Source organism: Corylus avellana, chromosome 11 (assembly GCF_965113065.1).
Source record: "Corylus avellana chromosome 11, dhCorAvel1.hap1.2, whole genome shotgun sequence".
In the NCBI taxonomy this organism is placed as follows: Eukaryota; Viridiplantae; Streptophyta; class Magnoliopsida; order Fagales; family Betulaceae; genus Corylus; species Corylus avellana.
Window position 1 is genome coordinate 5,202,951 of NC_142500.1, and position 25,536 is coordinate 5,228,486.

The 25,536-nt window shown below is 36.5% G+C and overlaps 2 protein-coding genes across 2 annotated transcripts; both read left to right on the forward strand.

The window, feature by feature from the left end:
• The first annotated feature begins 7,343 nt into the window (after nt 1–7,343).
• On the forward strand, nt 7,344–8,489 carry LOC132165723 (basic blue protein). Its single transcript, XM_059576396.2, has 2 exons — nt 7,344–7,625; nt 7,994–8,489. The coding sequence occupies exons 1-2, from the start codon at nt 7,433–7,435 to the stop codon at nt 8,332–8,334; spliced, it is 534 nt and encodes a 177-aa protein (XP_059432379.2). The 5' UTR covers nt 7,344–7,432; the 3' UTR covers nt 8,335–8,489.
• Nucleotides 8,490–23,182: 14,693 nt separating this feature from the next.
• LOC132166340 (blue copper protein) lies at nt 23,183–25,333 on the forward strand. The gene is made up of 3 exons (XM_059577142.2): nt 23,183–23,417; nt 23,504–23,857; nt 24,812–25,333. The coding sequence occupies exons 1-3, from the start codon at nt 23,246–23,248 to the stop codon at nt 25,168–25,170; spliced, it is 885 nt and encodes a 294-aa protein (XP_059433125.2). The 5' UTR covers nt 23,183–23,245; the 3' UTR covers nt 25,171–25,333.
• The last annotated feature ends 203 nt before the right edge of the window (nt 25,334–25,536 follow it).

The window sequence follows — 25,536 nt, forward strand, 5'->3', positions numbered from 1 at the left end:
GGCAGCTATGAGAACGTCGTGCCTAAAGAAGTGGTTCGGAAGTTGGGCCTTGCGACAGAGAAGCACCCTATACCATATCGCTCGAAGTGACTCAAGAAAGGGAATGAGGTAATTGTATCTAAATGTTGCCTTGTGAATTTATCCATTGGGAAGAGGTATAAGGATAAGGCGTGGTATGACGTGGTGGCGATGGATGCATGCCATATACTACTCGGGAGAGCATGGCAATATGATAGGAATGCGCATCATGATGGAATGAAGAACACCTATAATTTTTTGGTGGACAATGTGAAGCTTACTCTTCTACCTAATCAAGGAGAAAGGCTCAACCTTCAATAGGGATGGGTCAAACTTTGTTGGCTAGACATGAGTTCATTAAAGAGATGCTAGAAGCGGATTGTGGGTATCTACTAGTGGGTAAAGAAGGCAATAAAATATAAGAGGTTCCAGAAAAAGCCAAAGGGTTATCGAAGAATTTGCAAACGTCTTTCCGGTTGAATTATCCAATGAGCTACCCCCTCTTCGTGACATACAACACCAAATTGATTTGGTGCCGAGGTTGAGTCTAACTAACCTACCATACTACCGTATAAGCCACAAAGAGAATGAAGAGTTGAGGCGACAAGTAGAGGGTTATTGGCCAAAGGGCATATTCGAGAGAGTTTGAGTCCATGCACGGTACCGGCTTTACTCACTCCCAAAAAAGATGGCTCATGGAAGATGTGCATAGATAGTAGGGCCATCAACAATATCACTGTGAGTTATCGGTTTCCTATTCCTCGGTTGGATAACTTGTTGGACCAATTGAGTGGGGCAACGATATTCACCAAGCTGGATCTACAGAGTAGGTATCGTCAAATTTGGGTGTGGCCAAGTGATGAGTGGAAAACAACATTTAAAACGCGAGAGGGGCTCTTTGAATGGTTGGTGATGTCATTCGGATTATCTAATGCACCTAGCACATTCATGAGAGTGATGAACCAAGGCTTTCGGCCTTTTATAGGGAGATTCGTAGTTGTATACTTTGATGACATACTCATTTATAGCCCTGATAGAGACACACACATTCAACATGTGAGGGAAGTACTTAAAGTGCTTCAGAAAGAGAAGTTCTACGCATCGCTGGCCAAGTGCTCATTTATGACCGATTCGGTGCTTTTTCTTGGCTATGTGGTGTCTAAAGACGGGTTGGCGGTGGACGACTCAAAAGTGGTGGCCGTTTGGGATTGGCCCATTCCTACTACATTACATGAGGTGAGAAGTTTCTATGGATTGGTTTCATTTTATAGGCGTTTCATTCATGATTTTAGCACCACCATGGCGCCTATCACGGAGTGCATGAAGGCGGGGAAATGCTCTTGGAGTGAGGTGGCTATTGAAGCATTTGAGTTGATTAAGCTCAAGTTGACATTGGCCCCATTGCTTGTCCTTCTGGATTTTGAATTGCCATTTGAGTTGCATTGTGACACTTCCAAAGTCGGCATTAGAGCTGTATTGAGTCGAGGTGAGAGACCGGTGACATTCTTTAGTAAAAATTTGAGTGTCTCACGGCTCAACTATAGCACCTATGACGTGGAGTTTTACGCATTGGTGCAATCATTGAGGCATTGGAGCTCTTACTTAGCCTACAATGATTTTATCTTGTACTTGGATCATGAGGCATTGAAGCACCTCAATAGTCAAGATAAACTATCCTCCCGACATGCAAAGTGGGCTGCATATGTGCAACAATTCTCCTTCACCATCAAACACAAGTCGGGAGCTTTGAATATGGTGGCCGACGCCCTTAGCCGGAAGTCGACACTCTTGACCACCATGGCAATTGAGGTAATTGGTTTTGATCTTTTTAAGGATTCTTTATCAATTGACTCTCTTTTTGGCCCTATTATTGATGATGTATCTTCGGGAGCTCGGAATTATTTTGGGTAGCATGATGGATTCCTCTTCAAGGGCACGCAACTATGCATTCCCGACGGCAGTCTCCGATTGCAAATTATTCAAGAGCGCCATAATGAAAGGCACATGGGGCGAGACAAAACTTTTTAGCTGGTGGTGGAGAAATTTTATTGGCCAAGCATGAGGAAGGAGGTGGAGAAGTTGGTGCACTATTGTAGGGTGTGCCAAGTATCAAAAGGAGCGGCTACAAATGCCGGTTTATATATGCCGCTACCTATTCTGGAGGGCCTATGGACTAATGTGAGCTTGGATTTTGTGTTGGGTTTACCTTGGACCCAAAAAGCTAATGATGCCATCTTTGTGGCAGTTGATTGATTTTCTAAGATGGTTTATTTTATTGTGTATAAAAAGACTACCGATGCCGTGAACGTGGCGTAATTATATTTTCGAGAGGTCTACCGCCTCTATGGCCTACCATTTTCCATAGTTTCAGACCACAACACGCGATTCCTTAGCCACTTTTGGCGGTGCTTGTGGCAATTATCTCACACGAGGCTTGATTTCAATAGCATTTACCATCCACCAACGGACGGGCAAACGGAGGTTGTTAATTGGTCCTTGGGTGTGTTGCTTAGGAGTTTAGTGGGTGAGCACCTCAAGTCGTGGACCAACAATTGTACCAGGCTGAGTTTGCTTACAATCGGTCTGTCAATCGAGCACCGACCTTAGTTCGTTCACCATCATCTATGGGAGTAATCCGTAGGCACCACTGGATTTAGCACCTCGTCCTAATTTAAAAAGAATACACACCAAGGCAGAGGACCGTATTGCACAAATACAAGAGGGCCACAAGTTAACCATCAAGAACCTACAAGAATCAACAGTAAAGTACAAGGCGGATGCGGACAAGAAGCGGCGTGCTTTGGAATTTGAAGAAGGTAATTTTGTATAGGCGGTACTAACTGAAAATAGATTTCCTATTGGTGAGTACAATAAGCTAGCGGCTCGCAAGATTGGTTCGGTAGAGATTGTGAAGAAGATCAACCCCAATGCTTATCAGTTGAAGTTGCCCAGCCACATCAAGACGTTTGATGTTATCAATGTCAAGCATCTTGTGCCGTTTATGGACAATTTCTCAATGGAGGATGCGAATTCGAGGGAGAATTATGTTCAACCTGGGGAAGATGATGTAGACTACAATACCTGAGAGTATATGAGGAAGACTCGAAGGGATGGTTATGTGAAGACACCCCACAAGATAGTGACACGATCCCAGACTCGCGCTGCAACGAAGGTAGTCCCTGGAACTGCGATCGATCGCTCCTTGACTGCGATCGAGCGCAGTGGACCTGATATGGAGAAGGTAGTCCCTGAAACTGCGACTAGGGGTGGGCAAAAACTCGCCCAACCCGCCCAACCCGCCCCGCCCCGCCCCGATCAGCCCCGCCCCGCCCCGATCAGCCCCGCCCCGCCCCGCCGGATTTAAGTTTTTTTTTGGCATACACGGGTTGGGAAACATCAGACCCGTGCGGGTCGGGTCGGCTCGCGGGTATAGGATTTTTTAAGAGGCGGGTACCCGACCCGCCCCGCCCCTATATGTTTAAAACCCTAAATTCCTAATATGATATCCTCTATTCCTCTTCCCCCTTCCAGACTTCCTCTAATCCTCCATTCTTGATGGGTTTTAGTTCAAATGTAGTTTTTAAAAAAGTTACAAAAAACCAGTTTTTAAAAAAAAAATTACAAAAAACCAGTTTTTTTTAAAAAAATTACAAAAACACCAGGACTTAAATTGAAATTGATAGCCATTAAAAATACCCGACCCGCCCCGAGCAACCCGAGCAACCCGCCCCGTTCTACCCGAAACCCGGCGGTTTTAGTGCATATAACCCGGGTAACGGGTAAGGGTTTATCAAACCCGATGGGCACGGGTCGGGTGGTAAAAAACTCCAAACCCGCCCCGAACCGACCCGTGCCCAGCCCTAACTACGACCGATCCACCTCTGCATCTGCAATCGAGCGCATGATTGAGTGCACAAGTCTCTGGAAGTGCGACCGAACCTGGAAACGAGCTCACGGTCGAGTGCACAAGTCTCTAGTAGTGCGATCGATCGCACTATACTACGATCGAGCGCACTCGAGGAAATCTATGTTAATTTTCCGCTGTTATTTGCTTTAAACTGACTTTGTTTAGTTGTTTTGCTAGGATTAGGGTTGGGGGAGCCCTAATTCCGTCCTTTATAAGTATTAGGGGCCTTGGGGCTATAAATACATGATTATAGCCTCTTGAAAAGACAGTTTATGTTATTTGATCAGTTTTCTCTCAATAAGAATTACTCATAAGAGTTTTCTTTATAATTTTTCTTGAAACCTTAGATAGACTCTATAGTTTTGAGAAGAATTCTCAGATCCTTAATAGACTCAAGATTTAAGAATTATTTATCCTTCTTCTTGTATTATTTTATTCGCTTCCACTTAGTCAGCCTGCATCAGATCCAGAGGTCACGGGCTGTGACACATCTAGCAACATGACAAATAAGAGATTCAGTGAGTGTGGTAATGTGGAGATTGAGAATGAGTTGGTCCTGTTGCCACCAGGTATGATACTCATGATTGTAGATAGGAGCTGTAATAGGGATGGTGGGATGGGGAATGGTTGATGGAGGAGCTAGTGATGAGCCGTCAACAAATTGGAGAATAATGTTGACCACAAGATATGGGAAAATAGTAGTTTGCCAAGCAAGATAGTTGTCTTTGGTGAGTTTGAGAAATTTTTGTATACCAGAAAGAGAAATGGTGGATGAAGATTGCCTCGTCATGCTAGGTGTGGAATCATTGGAGGTAACTAAAGTAGTCAACATAGTGAGAAAATTGGATCGAGACAGACGTTAGTCTTAGGTTTGCTCTAATACCATATGAGAACTCACGTATATGTGATTTTGTAATTGTACTAATTGTACCCATCTATTGGGTTTCCATTGATATATATAAGATTTACACGATGGGGTTTGTTACAAGATAAACACTAATCTAAGATTTGAATAACATAACATCTATAGATTTGAATAACATAACCTCTGTAGTTATCTAGATCACCTTCAACACTTCATGTTACTGTCATCTTATCATTAACTGTGTTTGAATGAGCTTTATCTTTGGCTTCAATATTATCCTTAGTAGTTGAGTTTAAGTACTGGGACTAAACCTTAGCTTCAACAATGGCACACATGAAGGATACCACAAGGGTCTCCAACGGCTTCAGTTAGTTTTTTGCTAGCCCAACATGAGGCAGCAGCTCAAGTAATCTATTAAGCACTACGATAGTTGTCAATGCCATAAAGTTGACAGCAAGAAACCTGATGGACTGTTGCAACCTTTGCCCATTTTGGAGCAAATTTGGTCTAACATTTCTATGGACTTCATTGATGCCCACCCAAATTCTTATGGGAAGACTACAATAATTGTGGTAGTGGACAAGCTCTCAATTATGGGCACTTCACTCCAATCAAGCATTCATACACAACACCTTAGGTTGCTCATACTTTCTATGAAGAGATTTTTAGGCTATGTGGAATTCCTATGTCAATAGTTTGTGACAGAGACCCCATATTCACTAGTCTCTTTGGGCATGAACTTTTCTACCTAAACAGCACCAACTTTAAGTTTAGTTAGCTTGACCTATTTTTCGCAAACAAATGGCTCGGTGAAGGTGGTTAACATTCTATTGAAATGTACTTACGGTGTTTTTCAAGTTCCATTCCAAAATAGTGGGTTAAATGATTGCCATGAGAAGAATTTGCTACAATACTATCTTCCATTGAGCTACAAAGCATGCCCATTTTGAGCACAGTAGGCCTCTACCTATGTTGCCCCAAAAATTTCATTACCCAAAAAAAAAAAAAAAACAAAAACAAAAAATACAACTATTTGAAAAACAACGTTTGCATTAATTACTTTCATAAAGCAACCGTTAATTGCAATGGTTCTAAAACCTTTTTATTTTAATTGCAAAGTAACCGAAAAAAAAAATTCAATGTTTAGCTTATGACTGAACGTTCGATCTTAATCCTAGCATGAATGTTCTAGCCTAGACCACACGAACGTTCGACTTACAACCCTAAAATCATTGTGTTATAGTACACCGAACGTTCGATGCCAGTCTGGAAAGTAATTTTTTCCCATTATCCACATTTTCGAACATGCTGCACGCCCTTCCCCCTTTAAATACCGCCCTCCTCAGCCCTTCAACCTTAATTTCTCACTCCCTCACTCCATCCACTCAAAACCTTGAAGAAGAGAGAGATTTTAGAGAGGGAATGAGATTTTGAGGTCATTTTGCTCTCTTCAAGGTAAAACACTCTGTACTAAGTTGATTTTCATGTTCTTATGATTTTCATACTTCTTACAAATTTTTAGAGTACCATGATAAGTTTATGCTAACATTCTCCTTGAAAAGCAAAAATGTTTTCAAGTATTTTAAAATACCTCTTCTTTTCCTAAGTTTTCATGATGTCATGGTTTATCATGTCTTTATGTACCTATTAGGAGCCTAGGGTGAGATTCGTTACGTGCTTTTAATAAAGGTTGATAAAATAGTTTATAACCACTCCATATCAGCCCAGTTGTACAAGAGTTGTATAAAAGTTGAGTTTTTAGATTTACTCATTAGCGTTGCAAAGGGTTATAAATATCTATGTCTATATTTTGAATATTATTTACTATAGTAACCTCTTGAGTTTGGCTGCTTTTGAGTTGTTTTACCTTCGAGAAGCTCAAAGGATTTTCACTTCATAATTAACAAAAATAATTGGATTGCGACGTTCTTATTTTTATTGTTCAATTATTTTATTATGATATTTGTTTTGAGGTTAGAATTTGGTCCTTCTTTTTTTCAATACTAAAGTATTTCTCACTGCTTATCTTCAAAAGGCTGAAACAAAGGTTCCTTAATTTTATAAGCCAAGACGTCAGTCTAAGGACTCCAAGAGTCCAAGTCGAAAAAGTAGTGAAAGAACTCAAAAGGTAACTCGGAGATTAAAAACCACTTGACCCATTCTCTTTGAATGCTTCTCGATCGATCCCACTTTATTTGAGAAATATCGGCCGCTACACAACACATAATTTGACCTAAATTTATAGACTTAAGCTTCTGAGTGAAATGGTGTACTAAATGTCTCTCCAAATATGCAATTTTCCTCTTGGAAGAGCCGACAAATATGGACAAACTAAGGAAAGGCCAATAGAAAAAAAAAAAAAAAAAAAAAAAAGAAGGGATTTTTTATATTTCTTTTCTTTTCTTTTTTAATGTGACATATTTTTCTTCATTGCTGACCCCTTTTTTCTCCACCAACTTTCTATGACTGAGTCAACCAGTGACTTTTCAACTCGCCAGAACCCAATCATCGATCAGAGGCTCCTACAAGAATGTTAGGTGATTCCTTTTATATATATATATCCCACATGAACACAAGGCCTTCTAAGCCTTCACCAATATCTCTAGAAGGGGCGACCAGAGTTTGTGAGAGAACACAGACAGATGGCAACAACAATGAACGTGAGGCTTCTTGTTGTTGTACTTCTAATTGCAGCAGCAGCAACAGTGCTACCTCGAACAGAAGCTGTTAACCATATGGTCGGAAATTCCACTGGTTGGGCCGTTTTTAACGGCGCCGCTGCCTTTTACACCTCCTGGGCTGCCAATAATAGCTTTGCAGTTGGTGATGTTCTGGGTGAGCTTCTCTTGATATATATATACAGAAACCTAAACTCCAGCTTTTTCTATGCTCTCTCTATTTGTTGAATTATTTGGAGTCTTATATAGTCTTTGATGCTTTTTAAGTTCCAAAATGAATAGGAAATTTAATACTTTTTTTTTTTTTTGTAAGCTAAGCTTAAGTCAATAGAAAAAACAAATTTAATCACTTAATCAATACTTTAACACTTTGTTAACGAAACTCACACGTGAAATGTTGAATTGAAATTTAGTGAATTGACGGAGTTAATGTTCGATCTAAGACCTTTGGGCTAATAAACTATCTGTTATCCTAAAATCGTATAAGAAAATATAAATCTAATCATTTTTTTTTTTGGTTTGCAGTCTTCAACTTCACCACCGGACAACATGACGTTGCGACAGTTAACAAAGACGCCTTTGACACCTGCAACACAGCCAATTTTCTTTCCCTTGAAAGTAGTGGACCGGCCAGTATCACCCTTAATACCACCGGAGAAAACTACTTCATCTGTACGATCGCACAGCACTGCACCGGTGGACAAAAGTTAGCCGTTAATGTCACGGGTGGAGTTACGGCGCCTCCGCCTCCAGGTGGAGTTACGGCTCCTCCGCCTCCACCGAGTGGCTCATCAGCGTCATCTCTTGCGGCTACTTTCTCTCTTATTCTCGTCACCATTGCCTCGACTATCTTTTATCTATTTTAATTAGTTTCGATCGATTTCTAGTCTATTTCATACAGGGAGCTTAATTAGTTATGTGGGTTTTGTTATTTCATATGTAGAATTCCGATTTGAGGATATTATTTGGGTATAAATAAATCTTTTGGATGAGCAGGAAGACTTTCTGTTCTAGTCTGTTATTTTGTCTTTTTGGGGATAGATCTGTCGGTGTCGTTTGACAAATCTACAACATGAGGTTCTCACTTTTTTCTACTGACAATTACATTCTGGCATGGATGGTTTGGACTTGATATATTATCTAGAAATTTTTTTTTTTTTTTTTAAGCTACAAGAAGGGAAGAAGGAAAAATATTGTTAGTTTAACGTGTGGTATTAGATCTAAAGGTCCAACGACCGAATCTTAATTTCGTCAATTCACTTTTCATTTAAATAAATGTTTTACATGTTGAGCGAGATTAAATTAATATCTTCCTAACTTAAGTTTTTGGGATATTAACAAATACCTCGTTCTTTATATTTATATTAAAAAAGAAAGCGGGGCATCTCGACAAATGCCCCAAAACAACGGTACAGTGCAATATAAACCTAAAGACTTGGAAATGAACCAAAAGATTGGCCAGGCCATTTGAAACTTGGCTCCTCAGCCAAGAACCTGACCGCCATGAATGGTTGTTGGAGCAGCGGTCCGAAGGTAGCTAGATCTTTCTCCCCCCGTTGCAACACTCAAGCTTTGAAACAGCAGCGGGAAAAATTTAAAGAATTTCATCGCACGAAAATAAACAAACAATCAAATGAGATACTCAACTCCTGATTAAAGCGTATTATCTTGAAGATTTAATTTTGATCTGTTGGAAATAAAGATGAATAGTTTTGATTTAGGATCATGCTTTTCAGAAGAAAAAAAAAATAACCTTATTCACAGGACCACAACTAATTCTCTCTCCTTCTTTGTCATTGCGAAACAATTGCCAATTGTCTCTCTCTTATTGTGAAAAAGCACTTGTTACAAGAGAGACTAGAAACAAAAATCCCCACCAGTCATCCTCATCCTACTTGCGCAGCCAGCAGCCTAGAAAAGCATCTGCATGTGGCTCAGCTTGCACTGATTTAAAGAAACTTATCCGACCATGAAGAAAATATCCATTAAATGGGCCCTCCTTTAATGGCATGATATTAAGTGCTGCAGGTGGACACCACATGGCCACCGCTACCAAAAATTAATGCTGAGCTAAAAGTTAATGCATCAAGATTTACTTTTTAATTTTTATGCATCCAGATTTGCTTGCAAGTACTTTTGTTAAGGTTCCAAATATTTCTCCTATAGTTAGTTGGGCAACCTAGCTAGCTAGCTATCCTCTTCAACTTCAACAGCTTTATAATGATCATATTCCAAAAGCGAATTTGGATCCTCTGCCGTTAATTGTTGATACAAAATTATTTATGTGTCAACAATTAACAAGCCCATTTTTCGCTGCAACATTATATATACTCAACACTTAAAAAAAAAAAAAAAAAAAAAATGCAGCATTTTATACCTTGTCAAACGTCAATATTCATAAAGTAGTGATGCTTGAATAATGTTACTATTCACGCGTCACAATTCACATTTGAATAGTGTCATTTGAACACTGTGTTACTATTCAAATGACACCAAGTAATTTTTGAAAAAATTGATGCTCAAAATTTACTTTTATAACAACCACAAACCTAAAAAAACTTCAAAATTTCTCCTGTCTCTCACCCACACACATAAAAAATAATTTTTTTTTTAAATAAAATAAAAATAGAGTCGCCAACCCTAGGGAGGGGGTGGCCAGCGAGCCACCCTAGAGGTTTTCGAGGGTGGCACACGGCCACCCCCATGGGCCGCCACCCCCAAATCTCCTTGGGGTGGCCTTTTGGGGCTCCCCCCCCAACCAGTTGGCAACCACCCCTCTAATTTACAATTATTTAAAAAATAAAAAAATTAATTTGTTTTATTTTTTTTCAAAAAAAAAAATTAATTTAATTTTTTTGTTTTGATTTAATTTTTTTTTTCTTTTTTTTTTTTGTATTATAAATATTTGTTTGATAATTTTTTATTATTATTATTTTTATAGTAGAATAGTTACATTTGAACGGTGCACGCGTCACCTTCTAAAAGGTGACGCGCACTCTTCAAACGTCACCTTTTGGAATGTGACGTGTGAATAGTGCAAACTGCAAATACCACCTTCTAGAAGGTGACGCATGGCCCTAAATGTCACTTTGTAGTGACATTTTTACTGTGCAAACATTTCGAATTTTGAATCGAGTCACTATGTTTAAGGTCTTTTGCCAAATGTCATTATGCAAAAGTCACTACATCAGTAATAACATTTTTTGGACTTAAAACATCACCTTCTAAGAGTTACTATTTTGTAGTGCTGTAATCAAGCTGAAAAACTTAACTATTCTTTTACAATACGGATCAATATGAAATTGCAGTTTGCCTATTTCTTTAAGCACCGACACAAATTGACATTCTATTAGAGAGAGCATGGGGCCTGAGAAATGATACCTTGACTTGGATATAATACTTTACTTTAAATGAGTTAATAGTCTATAAAAGTCGTCTTTCTATTGTAGTAGTAGTTCTTTCAATTTCAATTGTGATCGATTAGGAGTCTTGAGTTTTGTTTTAAATTAAAATTAATGTAGTTCTAAGGTTATATAAAGACTACTTAGTGTTAGTAAAAATGATTAGAGAAGTTTATTTCTAAAGATAATGATATATGGAGACACGAAAAGGGTAAAAAAAAAAAAAAAAAAAAAAAAAAAAGAGGCCCATCTCAACCATTGGATCAGCGATGCTCGACATAGATGGAGCAACCCTTGATATGGCTGATTATGGAGTTTAATTTCACTGTTGTCCATGATTTTCGCGAACGCTACCACCATGTAACACCTTCTGAGTGGCTAAGAATAAAATGCCTGAAAATTTTAGATCTATTCATAGGGGACAAGTTGAAGACGCAGTTGGTAGAAAGCGTTGTTACCTACACTGACATTCCCGAGCCAACTGCCAAGAGCAAGGAGCTTCAACAACAGACTATGTTAGACTATAGAGGAAAGGCTTCCACCACTTAATTGGTGAGTCACTACAAGACGTACATAAAAATAATTCCCTGTGGAATGGGAGTATGAGGCGAACCGTAAAGTTAATTATCAATTAATTAATTTTTTGAAGCATTGCACCCACATAGAGCAGTGGTTTATAAAGATAGTCTTGAGTGCTAAGCCTCACATTACATAGTAACTAGGTGAAATTGAGCTTTATAAGAAATTCTAAGGAAACTTCAAATTGACTAGTCCTTTTAGAATGATAGCGCAAATGTAACTAGCGTTTTTCCTTAACCCTTTCTTTAGTTTCAAGAATAGCCCTTAACAAGCTTAAGTAAGCCATAGGCAAGTGGATTCTTGTAGGAAATCTTTATCTTGATACAACCCACATAAATCTTTGTAAACTGTCATGCTTGTATTTGATCTAGTGCAGTTTCCCCCTCTCCCCCTTTGATTTTTAAAAAAATTAAAAAATTAAAAAATAAAAAAATAAAAAAAAAAAAAAAACTAATGCAGTTTTGACTTTTTCAAAAATGAAGATGACTTGTGGGTTGAAGCCTCACTACAAGAAACTGACTCATCAGGGGCGACTTATTAGGGGCGACTTTATAGTCGCCCCTAATACTCAACTATTAGGGGAGACTTTTGAAAGTCGCCCCTAATAGTTATGTATTAGCGTCCACATCCAAGTGGACGCTAATAGCTGACCCAAAAGATGAATAATAGCGTCCACTCTACAGTGGACGCTAATAACTCGACCCTAATATTCTCACGGGAAATATTCGAAAGGCGGGAAAAAGATCATTAGTGTCGACTTAGAAAGTCGACGCTAATGGTTAATTATTAGGGTCGACAAAGTCGACCCTAAAGAGTATGTGTAGGAATTAAAAAATAAATAAAAAAATAATAATTTTATTCACTAATAGCGTCCACTCAAAGTGGACGCTGAAGAGTGATCATTAGGGTCGACTCTAAAGTCGACCCTAATGCGTAAGTATTAGGGTCGACAAAGTCGACCCTAAAGAGTATGTGGAGGAATTAAAAAAATAAATAAATAAATAATTTTATTCACCAATAGCGTCCACTCAAAATGGACGCTGAAGAGTGATCATTAGGGTCAACTCTAAAGTCGACCCTAATGCGTAAGTATTAGGGTCGACAAAGTCGACCCTAAAGAGTATGTGGAGGAATTAAAAAAAAATAAAAAATAAATAATTTTATTCACCAATAGCGTCCACTCAAAGTGGACGCTGAAGAGTGATCATTAGGGTCGACTCTAAAGTCGACCCTAATGCGTAAGTATTAGGGTCGACAAAGTCGACCCTAAAGAGTATGTGGAGGAATTAAAAAAAAATAATAATAATAATTTTATTCACCAATAGCGTCCACTCAAAGTGGACGCTGAAGAGTGATCATTAGGATCGACTCTAAAGTCGACCCTAATGCGTAAGTATTAGGGTCGACTTTTGTCGACCCTAAAGAGTATGTGGAGGAATTAAAAAAAAAAATTATAAAAAAAAAAAAAAAAAAAATTATTCACCAATAGCGTCCACTCTGAAGAGTGATCATTAGGGTTGACTCTAAAGTCGACCCTAATGCCTAAGTATTAGGGTCGACAAAGTCGACCCTAAAGAGTATGTGGAGGAATTAAAAAAAATATAAAAAAAAAAAATAATTTTATTCACCAATAGCGTCCACTCAAAGTGGACGCTGAAGAGTGATCATTAGGGTCGACTCTAGAGTCGACCCTAAAGAGTATGTGGAGGAATTAAAAAAAATATAAAAAAAATAATTTTATTCACCAATAGCGTCCACTCAAAGTGGAGGCTGAAGAGTGATCATTAGGGTCGACTCTAAAGTCGACCCTAATGCCTAAGTATTAGGGTCGACAAAGTCGACCCTAAAGAGTACGTAGAAAAATTAAAATAAAAAATAAAATTGATGCCAAGTATTAGGGTCGACTTTGAAAGTCGCGCCTAATAGTTAAGCATTAGGGTCGACTTTGTCGACCCTAAAGAGTAGGTAGAAAAATTAAAATAAAAAATAAAATTGATGCCAAGTATTAGGGTCGACTTTGAAAGTCGCCCCTAATAGTTAAGCATTAGGGTCGACTTTGTCAACCCTAATAGAGTAGGTAGAAAATAAAATTAAAAAAAAAAAAAAAAAAAAAAAAATTGATGCCAAGTATTAGGGTCGACTTTCAAAGTCGCCCCTAATAGTTAAGTATTAGGGTCGACTCGACCCTAAAGAGTAGGTAGAAAAAAAAATTTAAAAAAAAAAAATTGATGCCAAGTATTAGGGTCGACTTTCAAAGTCGACCCTAATAGTTAAGTATTAGGGTCGACAAAAGAGTAGGTAAAAAAAAAAAAAATGATGCCAAGAATTAGGGTCGACTTTCAAAGTAACATATAATTTGTTTTTGTCAAAATAACCTATAGTAAATTATTAGTAATTTAATATATTAACTTAGTTAGTATGTTAGTTTATTAAGTAACTAATTATTAAGTCTCTGGGTACTTAATTGTTGTATTTGTATGAGTTTGTAAATACTTCTGACTTACGTCATATTATATATGTATATTTTGTTATTATATAATCACATGATTTAATCATCAATTTATCATTTTATATAATCATATAAATTATAATGGTAGACCATATGACGAAACATCTAACTTATAATGATATCTACAGCATAATACTCTAAACATAACAACAACATATATCTCTAAACAAACACATTGTTGATTCTAATATTAATCACTTAATTTGTGATATATATGATCATATGATATAATAATTCACATAATCTTTTTTTTTTTTTCTAATTACAATTCACATCATCTTTAGATCATGTGATCTACCACTTAACTTAATAGTAATACTAAGTTAGTATATAGTAACTAACAAGTATGTATATAATATATATTCATATATATAATTAATTGATCAAATGATCGATCGAACATCCGATGGATCCTGTTGAATTAATTCGATTGATCGTGATAGGATCAAATGATCGATCAAACATCCGATCGATCCTACTGAATTAATTTGATTGATCATGATAGGATCAAGTGATCGATCAAACATTCGATCGATCCTAATAAATTAGTTCGATTGAGATCGATCTTAATGAATTAGTTCGATTGATCATAATATGATCAAATGATCGATCAAACATCCGATCAATCATAATGAATTAGCTCGATTGATCGTGATAGGATCAAATGATCAATCAAATGTTGGATCGAAAATCCGATCGATCAAACATTCAATCGATCTTAGTGAGTTAGTTCGATTGATCGTGATAAGATCAAACATCTGATCGAAAATCCAATCGATCCTAGTGAATTAGTTCGATTGATCGTAATAGAATCAATTGATCGATCAAACATCCGATAGATCCTAATGAATAAATTATATTGATCACAGTAAGATCAATTGATTGATCAAACTGGATACAATTGAAGGTTCAATCGAACATTCAATTGAACTATAAGCTTTTTATATTATCTTAGTACATTAGTTATATTAATCTTATATTATCTTTGGATTTTGTATTGATCTTATAATTAATTATAAGATAAATATCAACTTAATGATCTTTATCATAAAAATTTATTAAACTGAAATTATTAGTTAATATTATAATAATAAAAAAAACATATTACAAGAGAAAATAAAGAAAAACAAAAATTAAAAAAATTGTAAGTATAATTAAAAAAAAAAAAAAACCCCTCAATAGCAGCGACTCCAGAGTCGCCGCTATTGAGTGCGAAAAATTAAGCGCCATCCTGTGGCGGGGTTTATGAAATTTTCGGACAAAAAATTTCATAAACCGCATCTGTTTTTCCCCAAACCTTCAAAACACAAAAATCCCCAAGACCCCTCTCACTCACCTCCCTCATCACTCTCACTCTCGATCTCTCTCCCGCGGCTCTCCCAACTTTCTTTCCCGCTGCTCTCCCTCCCTCCTATGATGGATCCGATGGCTTTCAAACCTAAAAGATTCTTGAGTGGTGGAGGAGGGGAAGTGTTTGATATAACGGGAAACAGGGAAATAAAGATGATGCCTTTTGGGCAGGGAGGAGGATTTGTCTTGCTTCTGGTTTGGCAAATGCTTCATTTGGCAATGCTTCATTGTTTTTGGCATGCCATTTCTCAGGTTGTTAAGGATCTTGGGTTTGAGCTTCCACCAGCAGGGGAATATGCTATTGGCATGTTCTTTTTGCCCAAATCGGAGAGTAGAAGGGAAGAAAGCAAAAATGTGTTCACAAAGGTAATTTTGAGGATGAAAGTTTTGCTCTGTTTGCATTTGTTTGTGGTTCGTGATTGCCCAAGGGTCTTTGAGGGATATTCTTGGAGATGGGGACGAAGGACGGTCTTGGAGATATATAACGAAGAAATTTTTTATCTTTTGTCCAGCAACGGTGGAGGAGGATTAGGCCTTGGATGGCCTAAAGGCAGTGCATCCAAGGTAATAGTTTGTTCTCTATTTTCTTGGCTTCTTGACTTTATTTGAGATAATTTGATTCTTGGTGATTTTTGGGGAAATAAGTGTTGTCGTCTTTAAAGGTTTAGTTGCATCCTGATTTCTGGAGTTTTGGTTTTGGATTTGTTTTGTTGGGTTCTCTTTGGGTGAGTATTGCAATCTAAGTTATCTTTTTCATAGTATGTATTTGTATAATTAAGTTATTTTCTTTCGACAGAGACAGGGTTTCATGGTTAATTATCTGGAAAATATATATATAAAGTAGTCAATTGGCTACTGTTGTTTGAGGTTTTAAAAATACAGGGTGTATTTTGGTTGTAATTTACCAGACAAAATGAGATCAGGGGTACAAAGTGTGTGCATATATGATATGAGATTAGCCGACTCTGCAATTTTGGGTTCAAATGAGTACACCAAGTGTTTGTTTGTTTTTTACTTTATCTGTTTGGAACCAATAATTAAGGAGTAGGTTGATGTTCAAATTGGTTTTGTAACAAAAGGGGTCAACTTTTTATCAGAATGAGGGACTTGGCATGACCAATTCTAGTTTCCCATCTAGTTTCCCATCGCAGCAGCAGCAACAACAAAAATAGTGAATTTCAGAAGGTCCAATTGTGTGATGACTCTTATGTTATATTCCACAGTTTTGGTGACTTTTTGTTGAGAAAGAAAATGGATAGATAAAAATTTACCTTAATGAGGTAGAGACGTAGTATATATGTATGTTGTATTAAAAGTTAGAACACAGTGTTGTGTTTGTTAATAGTTGAACTGTGTTTTTGGAACTTTCCTTTGTACTTTTTATCATTCCTGATACCTGATCTTGTTTCTTTTGGCATTGGCAATGGATATTTGGCATCTCCTCCTGTGTTGCTTGTGGCATTGGCAATGGATATTTGTTGGAGGAAAAACAAGCAGGGCGTCATTTGTGATGACATGGCTCTTTTCCTCGTCCCCATGAGGCACTGAGAGAGAATGTTATAGTGGACTTATGTTTAAAGGTCATAGTGTTCATTTACTTCTATTAATTGCAAGTTGGAGGATTGAATCTACTAAAACTCTTGGCAGAAAATAGTTTCTTTTGCATCCCACTTATTAGATAGTTTGGAGCGGGTTTGTCATTCAGTTAATAATTTCTTCTAGTTTCAGTAGTTAGTTATGGTGAGATTCTTGATAACTAAAGTTAATAAATTTGTATGAAATTTGATCTTAAATTCAGAAATGAAACTGGTTTGCATATGTAAGTAATTTGGTTCCCTGGGTCTGGGTCTGCGATCGATCGTACAATGTGTGCGATCGATCGCAACATCGCAAACACCTTCTGGTACTGCGATCGATCGCACACAATTGTGCGATCGATCGCAAAATCTCGAACACCTTCTGGTACTGCGATCGATCGCACACGATTGTGAGATCGATCGCAAAATCTCGAACACCTTCTGGTACTGCGATCGATCGCACACAATTGTGCGATCGATCGCATATTATTTTTTAAAAAAAATTTTTAGGACCATTAGCGTCCACAAAGTGGACCCTAATGGTTAACTATTAGCGTCCACTTTAAGTCGACGCTAATGGTTAACCATTAGCGTCGACTATGGCTTCCTTTTACATCTTAGGGTCAAAAAATTGTGACTTTTAGGGTCCATAAAGTGGACACTAAAAGTTATCATTAGGGTCGACCCTAAGTGGACGCTGATAGATAATTTTTTATTTTTATTTTTTAGGACCATTAGGGTCCACTTTATGGACGCTAATGGTTAGCTATCAGCGTCCACTTTTATTTGGACGCTGATAGTTAATTTTTTTAAAAAAAATTTTAGGACCATTAGGGTCGACTTTGTGGACGCTAATAGTTAACTATTAGCGTCCACTTTAAGTCGACGCTAATGGTTAACCATTAGCGTCGACTATGACTTTCTTTTACATCACTTTTAGGGTCAAAAAATGTGACTTTTAGGGTCGATAAAATGGACGCTAAAAGTTATCATTAGGGTCGACTTGAAGTGGACGCTAATGATCACACATATGAGCATTAGGGTCGGACTATTAGCGTCGACACCTTTAGGGTCCAAAAGTCGACGCTGTTGGCAACAGCGTCCACTTTAGGACTTTTAGGGTCGACTTAGAGTCGCCCCTAAAGACCTAAATTCTTGTAGTGCCTATCTCTAACCCGCATCCTCTTGTGAGCTATAAGCCCAATAAAATACGATAAGGCAAATATCAAACCCAATAAAATATGAGAAGGACAAGGTTATTTATTATACACGCAGATTTTGTAGACGCTTTTTAATAAGACTTGCCCAAAATTTGACTTATAAAAAAAAAAAAAAAAAAGACAAGGTTATTAATTTTCAAAGTTTTGGGTGTTGTTTTGACATGTCCACACAAGGGAAGTCTTGGGTGTTGTTGACAATATAGGCATGATGCTTTTAATTAAAGTGGCACGTCATGGTACCATCGATCGCTAACTTATAGGAAGATTTTAGCTTAACGTGAAGTTCATGGAAAATGCCGGGAAGTACTAACGAGGAAAGAAGGATTCAACTTTCGAGATTTCTAGAAATCTTTTTTGTCACGTCGGAAGCAAGCGGGAGGCATGCAGTAAACAAACATTTCTCATAATATATTGATCAAATTGGTGTAGTCTAGCCATTAATTTCCAAGGGACTGCCTTAAAAAATATTACTTGAAAGATCTTTCTCTTACTTTTCTTGTCATGGTTTATCATATTTGTTTTCAATGTCTTGGGGTCCTATTTTTCTCTCTTATATATTTTGTTTATTTGGAGAAGAAGGAAGGGTGGGCAGGGAAGAGAAGAGAAGGTTTGTGGAAGGAACTGAGGGTTAGGCTTATCATGTGTATTCCATTCACATGAAGGAGACATATTTGACTTTTATTCCAACACTTTTTTCTTTGAATGGACTATGATTGATGGCATGGGCAAGGCTTATCATCCCACTAATTAAATTTATTCAGCTAGCCCAGATTTTAGCTACTTTATTTCATTCTTTTTGTAGACTGGCAACACTTTTATTTATTTATAAATAAATATTTATGTATAAGCTCATTCACATGATCTGTCTTGGTAAACGGGGCAATTGAGATTATTCATGTTATATGTCAACACAAATAGAACTTCATCTAGAATACTTGGGTAGCAAGTTTTGGGAGAATTAATGCTATTAAAATTGCAAATTATTGTGTGATATGATAGAAAGAAGTAAAGTTTAACACGTAAAATATTTAATTAAAATAAATAATAAAATGTTGAGCCAATGTTTGAATTTAAAATTTTTTGCTCTGATACCGAGCATTTTAGCTTAAACTGATAAAAAATGAACCAAGCTGAGCCATGCCCCCTTGATATCAAGGCTATATCAATGGTGTCTCTCTCCTACCTTATCATGTAATGAAGGCTTAATGTGAACGGAAATTACATAAATGGAAAAGCCATATCCGAGGGTTACCTGGGTATTTTTTATAATGTTATTTGGAAGGTGATAGATTTGGAATATTTTACATCAATTGGAAAAATTGAATATAGGATATTTAAAAAATTAGTTATATGTCACCATCGTTGAAAAACAATTGCTCGAGGTGGAAGAAGTAGGATGCATATGTCTGCTAGATTGACACGCAACTTAATCTAAAATTAATTAATTCTAAAAGACTATAATTTTCTAAGATCTCTTCTCTTTTTCTCAAAGAAAAGTCGATGTATGGGAAGCATGCCAAACCCTCCATCCATGATCCATCCATCCCTGACCCATATAAACACACGTTACACACGTCTTTAATTAAATGACTGCAATTAAAGATAATCCTGTGCAACTAATTACTGTTATTTTGTATGATCATGCTATATATAGTAGACTATGTAATGTAAGTGTACGTAACTGTGACAGTAAAATGCATTCTGGTCGATCATGTCACATCTTCTCATGGGTAGGCTAAAACCAAACTTTCAGCCTCGTCAATTAGCTAGGAAAGAGTAATGATGTGTAAATCATATTTTTATTTCATAATTATTTAATAATGTTGGTGTGTCATTGTTAATTAGTTTTTGGAGTTTTTTTAATAAAGACTAGTCTAAATAATGGTTAGAACTGATACCTTAGTATTGTGGGGTAAAAATATAAAATTTCTCATTTTGAAAAGAGTCGGGTCTAAGGTTTGAATCCTCCTAGGTGCATGCAAACAAGTTCTTGGGTCTGTGCTCGTGGCAAATTCGAGTATTAATTACCGATCCGTGTGGGGGGAGGAGGTGCCTTACACGGGTCCCGAGTTTGTCCTTCTGAGTTGGGCACATGCAGTAGCACTTTCTTGTTGGTTCTTCTTCATTAAAAAATTAAAATAAAATAAAAAAGACAAAAGACCAAGAGAAAAATGCTATACACTACAGTTTTATTTTACTATATATATATATAGGGTAAAGTCCACTTAACCCCTCAAACTATCATTCTAATGACAATTTACCCCCCAAACTATCAATTGCGACAATTTATCCTCCAAACTACCAAAACAATGACAATGTCCTCCAATGCTAGCAAAATGACAAAATTACCCCTATAGAATTTTTAATAAGACAAAAATACCCTTAAAAATTTGAAAAAAAAAATTAAATTTTAGCATTTTTGTTTTTATTTTAATAAGAGTAATTTCGTCATTTTGTTAAAATTGGGGGTACAATTAGGGCTGTTAAGTGAGCGAAGCGTCTCGCGAGCAAGCTCGAGCTCGGCTCGCATAAGTTCGGCTCGTGCTCGACTCAAATATTAAATGAAGCACTTCATGAACACAAATCCTAGCTCGAATATTAAACGAAGCAAGCTCGGCTCGACTCGGCTAAGCTCGTGAACAGCTCGTATAAGCTCGAGTGTGTGTGTATATATATATATATATATATAAACTAAGTAATACATAATTAATTATAAATCTCATAATTATTAAAACCTTAAAATTGCATTTATATTTAAGCGTTAGAAAATGAAAAATTCTAGACCCTTCATGATTAAAGAGAGAGAGCAATCATTAAAAAGACCTCGATTCAATTAGAGCATATCCAAACGAAAGGAAGAAGAATCAAGCAGAAAGTATTGAGGGAGATTGCGAAAGGCATAAACTATTGAAGAATCAAACAGACCCAAACACTATTACTACCTGTCTGGTGAGTGAGAGTGAGAGAGTGGGAAATGAGAGTTTAAGTGGAAGATCCGTTGTGACTGGTGAGGGGAATTGAGAGAGAAATGTTAAAAAAATATTTTTTTGTAGGGGGTGTTGTCCCAATGCAGTTTGAATGCAACATGTTAACTTGTCCCACATTATTAAGAAAGCATCAATCTCCAAGTTTGCTTATCTATAAAAGGATGCATATCCTCTCTCTTTGAAACCAAATGCATTGCTGTATTGACTCAGGCTCCATACTCGACTAGTCAGGCTAAACAAATGCTCATATGCAAACTAACTTCTTAAGCCGTTTAGGAGTACTTGAAGTTAAAAAAAAAATTTAAAACAAAAACATTAAATATAAGAGCCAGCTCGCGAGCTGGCTCGGCTCGGCTGGACTTATTATTAACTCGAGCTCGATTTTTTTGGCTCGCCCTTAAGCTCGACTCGAGCTCGAGCTCGAGTAAAATTTAAATAAGCCAAGCCTGAACAAGGGAAGCTCGCTCAAGCTCGGCTCGTTTACACCCCTAGGTACAATGTCATTGTTTTGGTAGTTTAGAGAGTAAATTGCCACAATTAATAATTTGTGAGGTAGATTATTATTGGGTGATAGTTTAAGGGGGTTAAGTAGACTTTACTAATATATATATATATATATATATAAAACAAAGACTTGTTGAAGACTATTATACCCTGCCGCGTTAAAATATTTGTGAGATAATAGTTGATAAAGACTAGTGGTGACATAATTCTTGGTGAAATTAATAAACTAAAAAATGTGAATAATTAATGACATGCCAAGTCCGTCCGGATGTGGGAGGGCCTGCAGATCAATAATTTTGGAATCGTAGATATTTCAAAAAAAAAAAAAAAAAAAATTGGAATCGTAGAAATGGTCAAAAATGTGGTAGGTGAAATATATTGGATTTTCCTTCTTTATCCTTCTTTTATAAGCGATTTTTCCTTTAATGCCATTGGAAACTGATACTTGGACAGAAATTCCAATATTGCAGCTTGTGAAAGCGCGATCCTTTAATTTTTCCTGATTTTGACCAATTATGTTAAAAAAGAAAAAAGAAAAAAGAATTATGTTAAAAAAAATAATAATAAATACACTGATCGCTGTATATATAGGTACATCTGCAGGGCATGACCTTGATAAATTTTAACTAGGTATTTTATTATATTTAATTAAATAATTTTTATTTTTATTTTTATATGAGTTTTTTTCAGTTTTTTTTTTTTTTTTCAATTGATAATATGATTAATCTTTCTTGTGAGATTCTCCATTGTATGTAGGATTTTATCAATTTTAATTTATTTCAAAAACTTTTTCTATAGAAGCAAGCAACTGTAATAACTAATAAGTATTGTCAATAAAATTGTATAAGTGATACAAGCAATTGGAAGAAAGAATCTAACATGTTTATATAATTGAATACGTTAATTTGAGTAATTTCTTTTGTTAATTAACTTGTACAACTTTGTTTAAAATTTTTGGTACAAAAAATAAATCCAAATTAACCATCAAATAAATATCATGTTTGATAAAACTGATTAATTAGGACAATCTTTGTTTGCAAATTATCATGTCCAATGATTTTAATTTCTTCAAACGAAATAATTCTACCATGATTGAGAGATTAATTAGAGAGCATTAAGTTATTAACTAACCTTTGTTTACTATAATTGGGAGCCTTACTCTATCTTCGTGAGTTTTCATTTTTCTCTCTTTAAAGCAGTCTCAATATTTGTCCATTGAATTATTGACTAGAATTTTCAACATATATAATCGAGGCCTTCAACCTCTTTCTTTATAAAACAGTCATATTTGTAGGCTAAGCCGGCTATATATATATATATATATATATATATATATATATATATATATATATAGATTAATTTAGTGAAAATTAAATGTTCTAGAACTCTACAAGGATTGATTTGGTGAAAATGTTCTAGAACTGACCGAGACATGACCAATAATTTATTTGATGGAGGTTAGGGCCATACAACGTGGACAAATACTAGTTGAAACTTAAAAAGAAAAAAAAGTTTCTAATGACGAAAGCTTCACCATATTTTCCATGCTTTCTGAAACTCTATAAAAATATCACAACCCATTAATCTTCAAGTACTTCTCTCCAGAACAGACAACACATAATTAAGGAGAAACAAGACACAAAGAGAACGATGATGAGATTAGCCATTCTAGTCGTAGCACTTTTTGCTGGGCTACAATCCACAGTTGCAGTGACTACACATGTGGTCGGAGACAACAGAGGGTGGGTGGTTCCTGCTGAGGGCCCCATCTTTTACGTTGCTTGGTCTGCCAGGCAAACATTCATCCTCGGAGACATTCTGTGTATGTACCATATAATTATCTAAAATTTATTTTCTTTTGTTGATTTTTTATTTTCTCTGATATATATATATTTTATTTTCTTTCAGATTTTAACTTCACGACTGGAGCGGAAGATGTAGCGAGAGTGACGGCGGAGGCTTTCTTGACCTGCAATTCAACAAACCCCATATCTCTTGTGAAAACGGGGCCGGCGAACTTCAGCCTGAATTCTACCGGAGAATACTACTTCATAGGCACCTTGGACAGGCACTGCTTGCAGGGTCAAAAGTTGGCAATCAACGTCACCACATCTCCAGGACCTACTCCCAGTCCTACTTCCAGAACTGTACCTGAAAACTATACCGTCGGGGATAGAATGGGATGGATCGTCCCACCCCTTGGCGAAATCGCGTACATCACATGGGCTTACGACAAGACTTTCATCGTCGGAGACACTCTAGGTAAACTTACTAGTATCTTGTCATTTTGAAAGTGATTTTTTTTTTTTTTTTTTCTTTTAACCGGGGGCTTCGCTCCAACTAGATTTTTGGGATCTGTAAAGCACTTCTAGCCTCCACTACACGGTTTTTTTATATAACCGAGGGCGTGGCCCAAAAAATTTTGCATTCAAAGAGGTATAACCATAAGGCTTTGGTCCCTTAAAATTTTAAAATCACCTCTAAATTTTATGCTTTTTATGTAATAAGTCCCCCCAAAATTTTAAAATTACCCTTGAATTTTAAACTTTTTTCAGTTATGTCCCCCCACACTTCAATGTCCACCCTTGGGTATAACTATAAACCAGATACTTCATCAGGCACCAAAACGAAATAACTTATCATGCCACTTGAGTCAATCCCTAAGGTTAAGGTGCTTTTCATTTTTAGCAAGAAAGATTAAGTTTATGTTTGGGATTACGTTTGAGAAATAGAGTTTTTAAGTCAAAAAGCGCTTTTGGGCAAAAGCTTCATTTTTAAATTTTTGCCAAAAGTATGTTTTAGTCATTTTTAGGTTTTTTGGACTATTAAAATCACTTTTAACTTTTTTTTACCAAACAAGTACTTTGTTCTTCGAACGAACTTTTTGAATATTAAAAACACTTTTAAGCCCCTCAAACACAATCATAAACAGACCCTAAATATTTTTCCAAATCAAGAAAATTACTTTGAAAATGATGGTAAAAGGAAATTGTTGCAAATTGTATCATAAAAAAAAAAAAAAAAAAAAAAAAAAAAAAAAAAACCCCTCTCTTTAACTTTAAGGGATTGGCTCAAGTGGTAAGTTACTTGATTCCGCTATCTCATAAAGCATCAGGTCTTAGACTAAACTCTTTTAAATGCAAACAATTCTTTGAAACCACGCCCCAAAAAAAAAAAAAAAAAAAATCTAAGCGAATGCTTAAAACTCTTTTGCAGTGTTCAACTTTTTCAACGGATCAGATGACGTCGCCGTGGTGACAAAGGACGTTTATAACAGCTGCAACACAAGCACCAATCTTGCCGTTTACAACAATAGTCCGGCAGCTATCACCCTGCAGACAACCGGCGAGCATTACTTCACAAGCACCTACAACTACCACTGCGAGTTCGGTCAAAAACTAGCCATTAACGTCACCGGCAGCAGCACCGGCTCTCCACCTTCCACCCCCGGCAGTCCATCTTCCGGCGCCGCAGCAGGTCCCAACGCCGCTCTACCACCTGTCAGTGCGGCCCCGTCTAGGATTCCCACTAGCTATTTACTCATCCTCTTTCCCATTGCTATGGCAGTCTTCTAGGAATTATATTATTACTCTTGAATTTCTTGTTGTTTTGTGTATGGTTGAATTTGTTCTTTGTTATTTTGTATCTACATATTCATCTGATCACATGTTATACATGTATAAATAATATGAGGGTGTACTCATTCCATTCAGATTATATATAGATTCTATTTTTGTAGCTACATCTTCGTCGTCAAGTGGTCATTGTGCTTCTTTTCTCTAAGTTTCATTGTTAGGGATTTTGTTTGAGAAATAAAGATTTTAAGTTAAAAAAATATTTTTTTGCCAAAAGTGTGTTTTAATCATTTTTTGACTTTTTAACCCTTAATTAAAAGCGCTTCAATTTTTTTACCAAAAGGGTTTTTTTTTTTTTTTTCTTCA